Raw genomic sequence first — 13740 nt, 5'->3', positions numbered from 1 at the left:
TTGGCAAACTGAAAGCACCTCTGTTTTGAAATAATACTTTGACATAGTATGCAAACATTGTAAAGTTTCAAATGCCGGTCCCTCCCTCAGTCCATACAGTCCATATGTGAACTGCAAAACCAGCCTTAACAATTGTAAATCCATTTGCCTGTTCATGTGTCCACCGTTTTTCCGACTACAGCAGCCCAGTCCCTTATGTGGAAATGAGGAAGGGGTGTTTCACCCTGGACTTCTTTTTAAATATGTTACAATAGACCTCTATAGCTGGTGACCAATAGCTGGTGACAAACACATACACTATATGTCCAAATGTTTGTGGACTCCCCTTCTAATGAATACATTCAGCTACTTTAAGTAGTTCAGCTACTTTTAACTCATTGCTGACACAGATGGGCAATTGCACACACCCAACTTGTCTAGTCCCTGTAGAGAAATACTAACAATAGAATAGGACTCTCTGAAGCATTAACCTATTGGCACCATGCCTAATGCCAGGTGTGAGCTAGAGGTCTGGAATCATGATGCTCTATCCGATAGTATAGGATAAGTTGGAAATGTGGCGGGGTGGTGATCGTCCCACATCCTGACCTCACTAACGCTCTAGTCACTCCATGCAATCAAATCAAAGCCTTCCCTGGACAGTAGAGGCGTTTACTCCAACAAAAGTAGGATCAACTTTTTTTAAAACCCTTGATTTTATTGAGAAGGTGTCCCAATACTTTTGTTCATATAGTTTTATGAAATAAGCATCAAAACCGTTTTCCCTAATGGGAAATATGTATGACTTATTCACATTTCTAACACTTGCATCTTGTGGTAAACAACTGTTTCAAAGCTGAGATGATTTGTCATGTGTACATTCCTGCCCAAATGCCGCTGGATCCTCCGAATTACGAGGTTGTGAATTAACTTCAGCACTGTTATAAAACAGCACCAGCTACTCTAATTGTAGGCTACTACTGCCAAAGCAACTAAACTACCCCATTTGACAAAGCTTGCTGGTTTGTGCAGGATAACAGCAGTTTTAGCTTAAATGCAGCAACATTTGTCTTGTGACTCTTTAACAAGCTTGTACAGTTCAGAGGATCCAGTCACATTCAGGGAGTAAATATACACAAACGGACCAGCTTTGGACCACAGGGTGCAAATTTGGCAGTTTTTGTGTTTTCCATTAATTATTCTTGTAGGGAAAAACATCTTAAACCTGGAGTTCCTTAACTTGGCATGTTGCGGACAATCAGAATGATCACACATTCTCAGAGGTCTATACTGGGCAACCAATCAAAATAGACCAGATTAAGTATAAATATCAGGCACAGTAACCTATATTTAAGAAAAAGTGGTTGAGAATAGTCATGTAGCGTTATAGGTAACCACACTGGTGGTTGGTGTAGTGAGTAAAACTAGGCAGACTGGGGTTCGATTCCCCCCCCTGAACAAGCACTTCACACTCCTCCGCCCTTTTGGGCAAGACTCCTTATACTGCATTTACATTCCTATGTACTTACATGATTCAAATGTAAGTTGCTCTAGATCAAATGCCTTAAATGTAATGTACATTTAAAAATTAATTATGGCCATTTGTAGTGTCTAAAACATAAATGTCACAATTGGACTTCAGAGGGAGGGTTAAAAATTGTGTTTACATGACTTTTACTTTGGGTCACATGAATAATGTTGTTGTCTTTGAGGAAAAAAGAGAAAGTCCAGTGTGTTGAAGGGAAGCAGTTTGTTGAACCCCTTTCCTTGCTTCCTAAATAAAGGAACCTATTCACTGGAACAGTTTAGGAGAATTTCCTCCTTTAGCAGGAGCTTTGATGTCCTGGAAGACAAGAAATCACACTGGTTTTGGCTTCATATAGTCATTGCACAGATCTAATGCTCCCTCTGCTGGACATCCTTCAGTCTCATTGTCTGTGATTAACTGATTGTATTAAAAACAGTCTTCTGTTCTTACTTGTTGCATCCTCAGAAAGGACCTCAAAAACACGCCTATGGCTATTGGAATGCCTACAGGCATCCTAATTGTTTGTATTTTACAAATGCTCATGGCATATTAAAGGAATGACTCAAGAAGCTGGAGGCACTGACAAATTCTTATTTTGTGAATTTTACATACATTAATGTCATCTCTCTGTAATGGAAACGATGAGCATTAAATTATATGTACATTAATGTGGTTAGAGTTTATTCCAAACATTTCTGTTACTATATTATTTCATTAAAAATATATATTTAATATTTGAAATTGAATTTAGTTTCTATTAGATTCATTATTTCTTATGTTTTTAAATAGTACGTCCAAATTATGCATTATAAGGGCGAAATCTCGACATTAAATCTATTAAAACTTGTCAGCACCACACTGCAGCACAGCCTTATTTTTAACAAGCATCTGAGAAGTGCAAAGAGATCCCAAATTTTTTGATGCACCCTCTCATCTTCATCTTCATCTCTCATTCTCTCTGTGGCATTAAGACGGCCTGTGTCGCCCGCTGAGTGCTTTCATCCTGTCTTCTGCATGTCTCTTGCATCCTCTGCCTCTCTCTCTTTCTTTTTGTCTCCCTCTCTTCCTCTCTCCGTTTCTCCAAAGTGCATCTACAGTCACTAGCTCTGTGCAGTTCGTTTTCAGCCACAGATGTACTCACACACAACTCCACATCTCCCCTGCGTGTCTCTAAATCAGAGCTCAGCTGCAGGTAGCAGTGTCTGAGTGTGCAGTCAATCACTTTGAGATCACGGTGTCTATTGTGTCCCTCCGGCACTGGAGACACCGAGCATCTCTTCTGAGAGGGAGCGTCACAGTCAGGCTTTAACGCTTCTGTCACTGTGTCTGTTCTGTTCTGCTTTACTTCAAGTGGCTGTGGTCAGTTTGGAGGTGTAGGAGCATTTAGGTTTAATATGATCTTTGCTTCTCATGTCAAGGTTTCATTTGATTTTTAAAGCACATAATATACAAAATGCTGGGATGCGCACAGATGCTCAGTTTTGGCCACAAAACAATTAATGAATGACACTCAAAAGAAATTGATGGGCTTATTAGCAAGATAGTTTTACATTAGCCTACACTGTTTAAAAAGTTATTTGTTTTCAGTGCCTTATTGAAATCACAGTTGAATTTTTAGCAGTCACTGCTGCTAATCTGTCCCTTTCTGTTCTGCTTTGCAGCCCATCAGTAATGCGGATTTTATAGTCCCTGTGGAGATCGATGGCACAGTTCATCAGGTACAGTACAAATGATTCTCAGCAGAGTGCCTGATCACACTGAATCCTTGGCAGAATGACAAGAGGCCTCCTGTTGCCATCAATTGTAATACAGTATGGTGTAGTGTTACCAGACAGTGTACACAGAGGTTTTTGTGTAACTGAATATAGAGAACACATTATTTATTAGATTCATATTGATTTTGAAAATAGTGCGGTCAGAACACAAAGAACAGCAAAAAGTCCAAGTATACAGTTTCACATATTTCCAGCCCGTCACAAAGGGCCCTGGGCATTCTGGTTGGTTTTCAAATTTTTCCGGCCATGGTCAAGCATATCCAGACCAAGCTGTAATAGCAGGAGACTGGAATGTTAATGGTCCTGATTCATAAAGTGCACCACTAAATTTGCCATGACATTAAAGAGAAAATAACAGTACAGTTACAACACATTTGCTTTTATAGATTTTATAGATTTGCTTTTACGGATTACTGCTGTGTATTAACAAAATTGGCACTACTGCATTTAGCTGCATTTCCATGCCCAATTTGTAGGGGTGTCACCTTAAGATATAAACTCATTGGATTTGCATGGTATTGTGAGAACTGTAAAGGTTTAGGATTATTGCTATGGAAACTGTAGTCTTGTTTGCCCCACCCCCCTGAGTCTCAACTAGTATATGCAAATTTAAGAGATAATTCTGCTGCTCTGTCTGAAAAAATATTGTGTCCTAAACATAAAGCAAACATGCAGTTTGTGCATGTTTGCTTCATGCTTTTAATTTCACAGCTGAAAGTTACATTTGGTACCATGGTGGTATGGTTTGTTGCTGTATTTTACAGTAAACAAAATATGCAGTCCTGATTTAAAGATGTTGGTCCATTTTGGCCACCCAAATAATCAGGGCATTGCTTGTTAATGTGCATGATCTCATTAATATGCTGATTTTGATTGGCTCTTACTGAGGTCACATGTTAAAATACTGAGACGAGTTGAGATGCCAACTCGTAACTTAAAAATCATGCCACACATTTTGCATGAGTGGTAATAGCATTACTGCTGCATTTTATGAATTTGAAATGATATGACATGCTTGGCAGGGAGGTATGTATGTGTTTTGTGTGAGAGCAAAAGAGTCTATTCAGTCCAGCCATATTGCTTTAGTCTTCTCTGTATTGTGGAGATGGCTGTTACCTGGTTCAAGTAATCCAGGATAGGCTCTGTACATCAGGGTTGGCCTGTTCTTGATTACTTGTACTGGGTTGCAGCGACTGAACTTCATATACAAGAAAGAAAACAAGAAACAAAGAGGTTTGTTTGTATTTCTAGTCTCTCTGGTATTCAGCTCTGAGTAGTGACAAAGCTGTTTGTATCACTCAGTAGGAAACGTGTTGTGTTTTACTGGCAGGTCTATGTGCTAAAGAGACCTCATGTGGACGAGTTTCTGCAGAAGATGGGTGAACTGTTCGAATGTGTGCTCTTCACAGCCAGCCTAGCTAAGGTTAGACACAACCCTACATACTTTATAGAAATGATAAAGACCGGGACCATTTGGTTTCCTGGCTTATTGCAATTTAGGTGTTGTGCTATTGAATTATTTAAACTGAGATGTTTATCATTATTAGTACTGCTATTACTGTTATATCTGTAAATCTCTGAGTCTTTAGGAAACAGTTTAGTACAGTAAATTATTAAAGCTCATATTCAGTATGATTAGATTGTTTTGGTATTATTCAGAACCAAAAACAATATATAAGATTATAGACAATGGGCTTTTAATTCATGTAAAAAAAATAACATCCTGGCCAAATAAATTGCACGTAATTACATTTCATTCTAATCCTCCAAAATGGATGAATATATAGATTGTTGCCAGTCTATTGTAGTCCACTTTTATACTTATTATTACTGTACTTTTACTATCTTCATGTTCTGTGTAGCCTGAGGTTGTTGAAGATGTTTGAGTATGTGAGCAGGCTGTGCATTTTTCTGTGTGTTTTCAGTATGCTGACCCTGTGGCAGATCTGCTGGACCAGTGGGGTGTGTTTCGGGCACGCCTCTTCAGGGAATCTTGCGTGTTCCACAGAGGGAACTATGTCAAAGACCTCAGCCGGCTGGGCCGACAACTCAGCAAAGTCATCATAGTGGACAACTCTCCCGCTTCATACATCTTTCACCCAGAGAATGCTGTAAGTCTTCTGCTGTGTCCTGATGGTGGGACTTATATATCAGACTTTATAGCTACTTAAAATTGGTATTGATATCCATCACAAAAATTTCATGGTATTTGAGCCCTAATTTAAAGCACTCGTTTTTTATTGACCCTGTTTATGACTTTATAAGCAAAATGGCCACTGACGGAACTATTCTTGTTGCGCTCTTTTTCACACTGCTGTCATCATCTAACTAAGAACTTTCAGCAGTGGTATCTTGGGCTTCTCAGCTGTAGCCAGTCTCTATAGGGATTTAAAGTGAACTATCCTCTAGTTGAGGATCTGTTATAAATGTAATTCCCAGCGGTGTGGGCAGGAGCAGGCTCTGGTCACCACCCGTCCTGGAGCATCTGAGGTCCTTTATCATCTATTATTTACCCATCATGTCGGATGGAGGAGGCTGTGTCTGTCAATCCTAATGCTGTCAGTCTTATGCATCCGAACTCCAGCTCTCTTACTGAGTAATCTAAAGGTGTTAGATTTGCAACCTTTGAGAAAAGCAGATCTGACCCTTGGTGAACATATATAAATCATTTGGGAGATGTGGGGAAAACTTATTCTAGCTTATTGGATGCCCTTATACACAAGTCTCCCTTCTAGGTCTTCTAGGTGATATTGCTGCTTTTGCCACATAGAAATACAGTTTATTTCTCATTCAACAAAAGGATGAGGATAAACCAGAAATAAAAAGGATTTAATTTAGGTATTAAACAAGACCCATTTTGTTTAATGTGTAATGTTTAATGAGTTTTTGCCTTTTTGTCATGTTGTTTCTAGAAATGTCACAAAAATATAAATTGTATTTGATACAGTGGTATTTTATTTTCATATTGTTCAATAAATATGATTATGTATGTTTTATATATTTATATATGTATCAGTAAAATATAGTCGTAAATATCTTAATAGGTTAATGTTACAAAGTTTATTCAAGCATTATAAAGGTGTGGTATTTTAAATAATGCAGTGGCCACAAAAAAGATGGCACAACTGTTTTTTGTTAATTGTTAAAGTGCACAATTTCAGATATTATGATGGGGGCACAGTATATGGCACACTATATATATATATATATATATATATATATATATATATATATATATATATATATATATCCTGTTATCTTTTAGGAAAACAATAATACATAAAAGTATGTCATTTTAAGCTTAGGGGATTCCTGTGATGTATTTTATTATTGTGTTTGCAGGTCCCTGTGCAGTCGTGGTTTGATGACATGACTGACACAGAGCTGCTGGACCTGCTGCCTCTGTTCGAGGGCCTGAGCAGGGAGGAGGACGTTTACAGTCTGCTACAGAGCCTGAGGGCAAGGTAGCACTGAGACTGGCACTGCCCTCTACTGCTCTCTCTCCCATACACAGACACTCCACCACTACCGTTCAAGGCCAGGCCACCATTCAGCTGTGGCCTCTAGAAGGCGCCACTGTCTCAGTGGAGGGACTCAACTGTTTCCCACCTTGCTGTGCTCTGCGGACGGAACCCTCACCTGCTGTCCGACAAGTTATTGGACCATTTGCCAACATGTGTCATTGGCACGGGAAAAAATGTACATAGTGTAAGTTTCTAAATTTGCCGCAGAACGAGAGAAAAAAAATAAACACATATTAATTTTTGTAATGGAAACATAAGAGTTTACTATCCAAAAGCTCTATATATTTACCACAAACAAAGGGGGGAAAAATCACAAAAAACAATCTATTTTTTTTCTCAGAGGGTGATGAAAAGGCTGTAGCCAGTCAACCCTTTGGTTCATGCTATGCAGGCAGACTTTTCTTGATCACCAGTCGTTCCAACAACTGTGACTTTTCTCTTACCAAATAAAGTGCCTTCTGACTGTTGTTTTTATGAGGATATAAATGACATTTTATATGCTGCATATTTACAAAGAACTCAAAACCTTTAAACATTTACTGTAAACCTGAGTGAATAGGAGAGCTTTTATTTTAAAACTGTTTATTAAGGACGTTGGTGACATTTCTGAGTGATTTCAAACTAGTCTTCATTGCTCTAAAGACTGATGCCAATATACAGACTCTCTGGTTCTTTTGAAAGAATAGTATATAAGTATTGTGTTGATGGAGAGGGAGAGGTCATGACCTATTACCTTATTGAAATTTGCAAAACGATGTGTAAAGTGAGACTAGCTACTGTTAATCAACACTCCAAATACAGTACAATTCGCTATGAGTATTTAACTTCGTCAGAATAAAAGATGCAATCAAAATCAGAAGCGACTTGCAGGTTATTTTCTGGAAAAGTCTGTGCAGGAATGGCAGAAGCTGCAAAGACCAGTTTTTAGTACACTCACTTTTTTTTAAGAGATGCCAAACTACTACCACTTTTGGTTCCATGAAGACCTTTTTGTAAATGAGAAGGTTCTTTACACCTCTAAAAGGTTCTTTAGCCACAAACATCTCTATGACCAACATTCTTTATGAAACCAAAATTGGTTATTTTATGGCGTTACTCAAAGAACCTTTTCACTCACCTTTATTTTTCAAGTGAGTGTAGCCCAAAAAAAGTGGGAGGAAATAAATACCTCTTCCCATGTTCACTGCAGATAGACAGTTGGTTGGAAGTTTACATATGCTCCTCTGGACATGAATATCATATTTGGCTTTTCAGATCCAGCTGTAGTCAATCATGATCACTAACAGGTTAAGAAGCCTTGGCGAGTTAAAAGACATTTAGGAACTTTCAGTATCAGTCAGTGGTGCTGAAAGAGTGATGTAAGTATATTTTGACCCTGTGATACCCCTCTGATACTTGGTTACAGGTTCTCTTGCTTTAATAATGATGCCAGTCCAGTCAGGTAGTCTGTTTTAGACCACTGCCAGTAATGTGTGCCTCGTGAGGGGAACACAGCACAACACTGACCCTCTCACATTCATGGATGAGCACTGTAGGGTGCATGGGTCCAAATCTGTGTGTGACCAGTTCAACAGACATGATCGAACACTGGCTTACCAGCTGTCTGTCAGCCCTCAATCTTAAACAGAAGGTCAAATGCTGAAATTGTGTGCACCTAGGTCATAACACTATGGACTAAAATGGCCATGAACTCTCAGAGACTGGTTTAAACCTTACCTGACAGGATGGCTATTAAAGCAAGGGAATAGTTTGTGAGATTTATGATTGTCTGGTGAGCCTAAATACCATAAACTATGCACATGATTTGGTTTCCTTGGAGAATGATTCCTGGAGGTGGCTTATGGACGGGTCCCTGTTGAGTTGGAGCAGATTGTCCAGAATAAATCTGCTGTTTTGTCTGAACGCCAGAACTGTTCAAATATACGGTTGTAAAGGTGTGAGGTGTGATTCTATCCAATGAGTGTACCACATCAGAACGGGTGGCCCCAGAGTTGAAAAAAAGTTAATAAGCAAATGTTTAGTTTCTTGCTTGATTTGACATGGACTTTAAGCCCATCAACTTCCTAGCAACCACCATGAGATCAGCTGTCTTTGTCGAGAGAATGTCAAACAAATTTAGTAGTAATAAGTTCTTCTCGGCGGCCTTTACCTTTCATGTTTCCGAGGAGGCAGTCTGAGGTAAGAAAATGCAGGTTTTTCTCCAGGTTCTGACTGGGATATATTATGGTGGATCAGGTTTACAAGCTGCAATACACGAAGCAACTTCTTCCTTTTTAACGCTGTGATCGTGCCACATTGTAAACCAGCTTTGAAAGAATGTAGCACTGAAATAGATACAGGATCTTGTCTGAAAAGCATTGTTAACTGTACTTTGAACAAGCCATAATAACTAAAATAAATAAATAAAAATAAAGTATATTATGCTTGAAAATATGATGTAAATATCTAAAGAGGTGTTTTGTATAAATGATCATGTTCTGCTATTCAAACTGGAAATAAATAAATGTAATTTATTTATAAATATTATTGTAAATAAACATTAGCTCTTACAAATGTAGTATTTTAGTGAAGGGAAAAAGGGAAAAATTAGGAATAATACAGTTTATCTTATAATACAAATATCCATTATTTCATGAATTACTGTAGCTAATTGTAAATGCATACATATATTCAGTGCATGACATAAATATTTAAAAGAGCATGATGACTGTGAAGTTAAACTATATTTTATTTAAGTCGTGAAAAATTAAGATTCTGTGCCAAATATTAGGGGCAGTGCAGCCGGTCCACTTAGAAGAGCCCAGGGACGAACGACGAACAGTGCTCTGGCCACTGAAGACACAGGACGCCATCCTCTTAGGCCCCATCAGTCACTAAGGAAAAGTCATAGAGCATGGTCTGTCCCCAAATCACTAAGCACCATTCTGTATTCCTCCCCACAAACAAGAAACTGAGGCCCAGTAGTCCCACCAGGCCAGTCACAAAAATGTTGATGGATGATCTGATATTGTCCCATTCATGTTAATAGGCTCTCCTTGCTAGGTAAACACAATGGGCAATATTAAGGTCATATAAAGTCATGTCCATATATTGTACGACAATACAACAGTGTAGTTATCGTGACAGGCCTAAAAAAAACAACACAGTATCATATTTAAATGAAGGCCTATCATTCTCGAGCTCCGGAAGGTTCCTTTATAATTTTACACTGTGGTAGAGCTATGTCCTTGCATGTCCAAGGGGTCCAAGCACTGCCCTCTATCCCCTGGTGGACCTGATCCAGACCCTCTCCTGAATTCATGGAGCTCCTTTCTCAGCAAGAGAAGGACAAATCAGTGTGAGAGTAAAATATGTGCATCCTTTCAGTGCCCTTTCAGACCCGTTCTATCCCCTGAGGAGCCAGGACTTTGTGGCCCCCTTGATCAGAGGAGGAAAGGATGAAAAGATGCACAGTAAACAGGAAGCTAATGATTTAACCTTGCCAGTTGGTTACATGCGTCAACACTTTTCTTGCCAAAAATAAAAAGACAGCAGCTTTGCTAATATAACGCTTGTAAATTTGATAAGTATGCCACTGTGAATGACACATCTGAATTTCTGTTCAGTGTGTCAGAGGCTAAGTAGGAGGTTCTACCAGTGCCAGTTCAACTTAATTTTAGCACCCATCTGCAGCTCAGGGGGCCAAGCGTAAAAGCTTTTCAAGCCAGACCTGTATTGATGACCATTTCTCTAAAAAAATAAAAAAATAAAATGGCAGAATGTTAAAGGGTACTGCACGATAGCAGTCATTTCCCAGCCCACCGTCTGGATGGCAGAACGTCACTTGAATTATTTATGCTCGCAGCTACTGCTGTAGACTTCATTAAGTTTGAGATGTTCGTGATTTTGACTGCTTGTCATTGCCTCTGCTTTGAAGCGGTGGATCTTTCATCATCCATTTTTTTTGGGAGGGGTTGCTCCTCTATTCTGCATCACTTAGTCTCACAACAGTTTTTGCCCCCCCCACCGTCATAGCTTACCTAGAGATCCTCTATCCATTCTAGCATAACATGAAAGTAGTGAACCATTTTTCTTATATATATATATATATATATATATATATATATATATATATATATATATATATATAAAAGATTTCCCTGAGGTCCACTGAGGATGTATGTGTTAGTTTAGCAATAGCAGGACACTGAACCGGTCAGTAGGCTGTTTGTTACTCAGCCTTTAGGACGTATGAAGTATGAGCTCTGTGCCGACTGGCTGCCTGTATAGTGCCGCTTGCAAAAAAAACAGTCCTTGAGACTTGACTGTGTGAATTAGGTGAAGCTAAACCATGGTGGTAACATCACACACCCATATGGACAGGGCTACATTTTAAAGGAGACCTACTGTACTTTCTATTCCCGCTTTATTACAGTTATGTTACTTTATGTTCTGTGAAGAGTATAAATCCTATAATTCAGGTTTTGTATGATCTTGTTTACCTCTGTCATTTACTCATTTGTGAAAATTGGCTCCTTTTGGGGGTGTTGGCTTTGTATATTAATAGCCACTGCTCTCATTGGCTGTGATAGGGGTGTGGCTTTATACAATTGAGAGTGCAAATCAACAATGACTGACACTGAGACAGACTGGACATGTCCAGCTTTTTAAGCTAAATCATAATCTTGAGCCAGCCAAGCACATTATTAAATTGTGTAAAATGTAGTAACTCTTTAAAAGGAGTTCTTATTCACGTGTTAGAACTGGGATTTGCCCGCTTTGCTTTAAGCTAACAGTGGGGAATTTTGGATGTTGACTCCTTTGTAAACTCGCAGTAAAATCAAAATCACCGATCCAAGCTACAGGAGAGTAGAAACCAGTGGCAAAAGCTTGGTGCAAAGCTGAAAACACGTAGGCAACAAGTCACTGTGTTAGCTCAGAAAGGCTTTAGAAATCCATTAAACTGTAAGAATGGGGCAATGGAACGATTTGTGATGTTCTGTTCAGACAACGACAGAGCTGTTCTTGTGCTTAGCTCTTAGCTTCAACGGCTTCAATGGTGTACCGTTTTCACTAAGGTACATCTCAAGTGCTGGGTGGAAATACTCAAATGGGCTGGCAGAACTCTAAGGTGTTCCCCTGTGATTTCGAAAAGGGGTATCCAAATGGTAACCAAATCTGAACTGTGAGTTAATTCACCATCATCAATTTTAAGACCTGAGAGGCTTGCAAAAACAAGAAGCTGTCTTATTTCACAATGTGTGTGTTTTGTAGGATTCCCTGAATATCTATCTGTATACCCATCTGTACCCACACTAGCACTGAAAAAGCACATTTTTCATAATATGTCCCCTGTAAGACTAACATTTGTTAAATATTATTACATATTATTACAATTGTCCCTTTTTTCTAAGAGATCAGCGATATTTAATGTGATGTGAGCCCTTTAAGTTTATTAATGTCCCCTAGGTGCTGGTGAGCCGTGTATACAAACAAAATTCCCCACTCCTCCTCTGCCACCGGGGCCTTTCAGAATTTCGGTGTGTGTGATTAAAGATGAGGCTCTAAACTTTAATCAGGCACCATTTTGCCACTCACTGATCAGCGTTAGTTAAAGGCTGATGGGCTGTTGGCTGCAGAAAGTCTCTGATTTCAGTCCAAGAGGCTCCTCGCCCAGTCTGTCCATCTGCTGGAGGAACAGAGTTTAATGAGAGTCTCTCTCTGGAGCTCCTCAATCACACTCCCTGCTGAACCGTTCCTTGAAAAGGGACAGCACCATTTTCCGCTGGTGAGAGTCTGGAGGGGGCTCGAACACACGGAAATAGCTCAACTCAGTGTATATAAAACCAACATTTCTTACACATAAAAGTGTAGAAGCAAATATCCACATAGACCAATCAGCCATAACAATGAGCAGAACCCCTATGTGCTGCTGCAACAGATCTGACCATTCAAGGCATGGATTCCACAACCTCTGCATCTCAACCTGTAGTATCTGCCACCAAGACGTTAGGAGCAGAGCCTTTAAGTTGTGAGATGAAGGCCTCCATGAGCATCAATGAGCCTTAGGTGCTCATGACCAGTTCTTGGACCACTTTTGGTAGGTACTGAACACTGCATACCAGAAAAGCCCCCAAGACCTACTGGATGTGTTTTGGAGATGTTCTGACCCAGTCATCTAGCCTTTACAATTTGGCCCTTGTCAAAGTGGCTTAGATACTTATGCTTGTCCATTTCTGTTTTTTTAACAAATCACCTTCAAGATGTTCTAATGTATGTAACCAGTGTGTATATATGTACAACATCAGGTAAGAAAACTGGAAGTATGTAGGATCTATTAGATGTGCTGAATTTGTAGGTAGAAAATGAAAATACTAGGTACTGTATGTTTTTCATGCACAGTGTATGTTAAGCATCCTCTAGCCCTGAACCAGTGGGCAGTTTATGACCAAAGGACCACGGTTACCATTTTCTATTGTTGGTTGGTGGACGTTTTCAACCTAGCAGTAACACTTTTGCCCAAACTTCTCTTTGTAGTGAAAGGGGCAAAGGTGGGCTGAAAAACTAGCTGAGCTCTGGTTTGATGTGCTGTATTGTGCCTCACTCAAAAAGCAGGGCTAATCTGCTGTAGGCTGAATAGGCCTACAGTGATAAATGAGTTGGTTTGTGTGACATCACAAGAGTCATACATTTAATATGATATTTTCCTACAGTGGAGGAAATAAGTATTTGACCCCCCCACTGACTTTAAAAGTTTTAATACAATAAATGAAACCTCTCATAATTTTGTCAGCTTTATTTTAACAGTGACACACAGAATATATATATAAAAAAGAAAATTACATGAAATGAGAAATAAAAATGAACTTGAATTTATTTAAAGGAAATAAGTATTTGACCCCCTAGTAAAACATAATTTAATACTTGGTGGCAAAACCCTTGTTGGAAAGCACAG

The 13740-nt window shown here is 39.1% G+C and overlaps 1 protein-coding gene across 2 annotated transcripts in view; it reads left to right on the top strand.

The window, feature by feature from the left end:
• ctdspla (CTD (carboxy-terminal domain, RNA polymerase II, polypeptide A) small phosphatase-like a) overlaps window positions 1-7389 on the top strand; it is a 35059-nt gene extending 27670 nt beyond the window's left edge. For both annotated transcript variants that reach the window (XM_072688873.1, XM_072688872.1), the window contains 4 exons: window positions 3169-3225; window positions 4613-4705; window positions 5208-5393; window positions 6625-7389. In XM_072688873.1, the coding sequence (XP_072544974.1) occupies window positions 3169-3225; window positions 4613-4705; window positions 5208-5393; window positions 6625-6750 (462 nt within the window). In that variant the 3' untranslated portion in view covers window positions 6751-7389. The remainder of the gene's footprint in view (window positions 1-3168; window positions 3226-4612; window positions 4706-5207; window positions 5394-6624) is intronic.
• Window positions 7390-13740: the final 6351 nt, after the last annotated feature.

Source organism: Salminus brasiliensis, chromosome 1 (assembly GCF_030463535.1).
Source record: "Salminus brasiliensis chromosome 1, fSalBra1.hap2, whole genome shotgun sequence".
In the NCBI taxonomy this organism is placed as follows: Eukaryota; Metazoa; Chordata; class Actinopteri; order Characiformes; family Bryconidae; genus Salminus; species Salminus brasiliensis.
The sequence above is the reverse complement of the archived record's forward strand: the minus strand, read 5'-3'. Positions and strand labels throughout refer to the sequence as shown.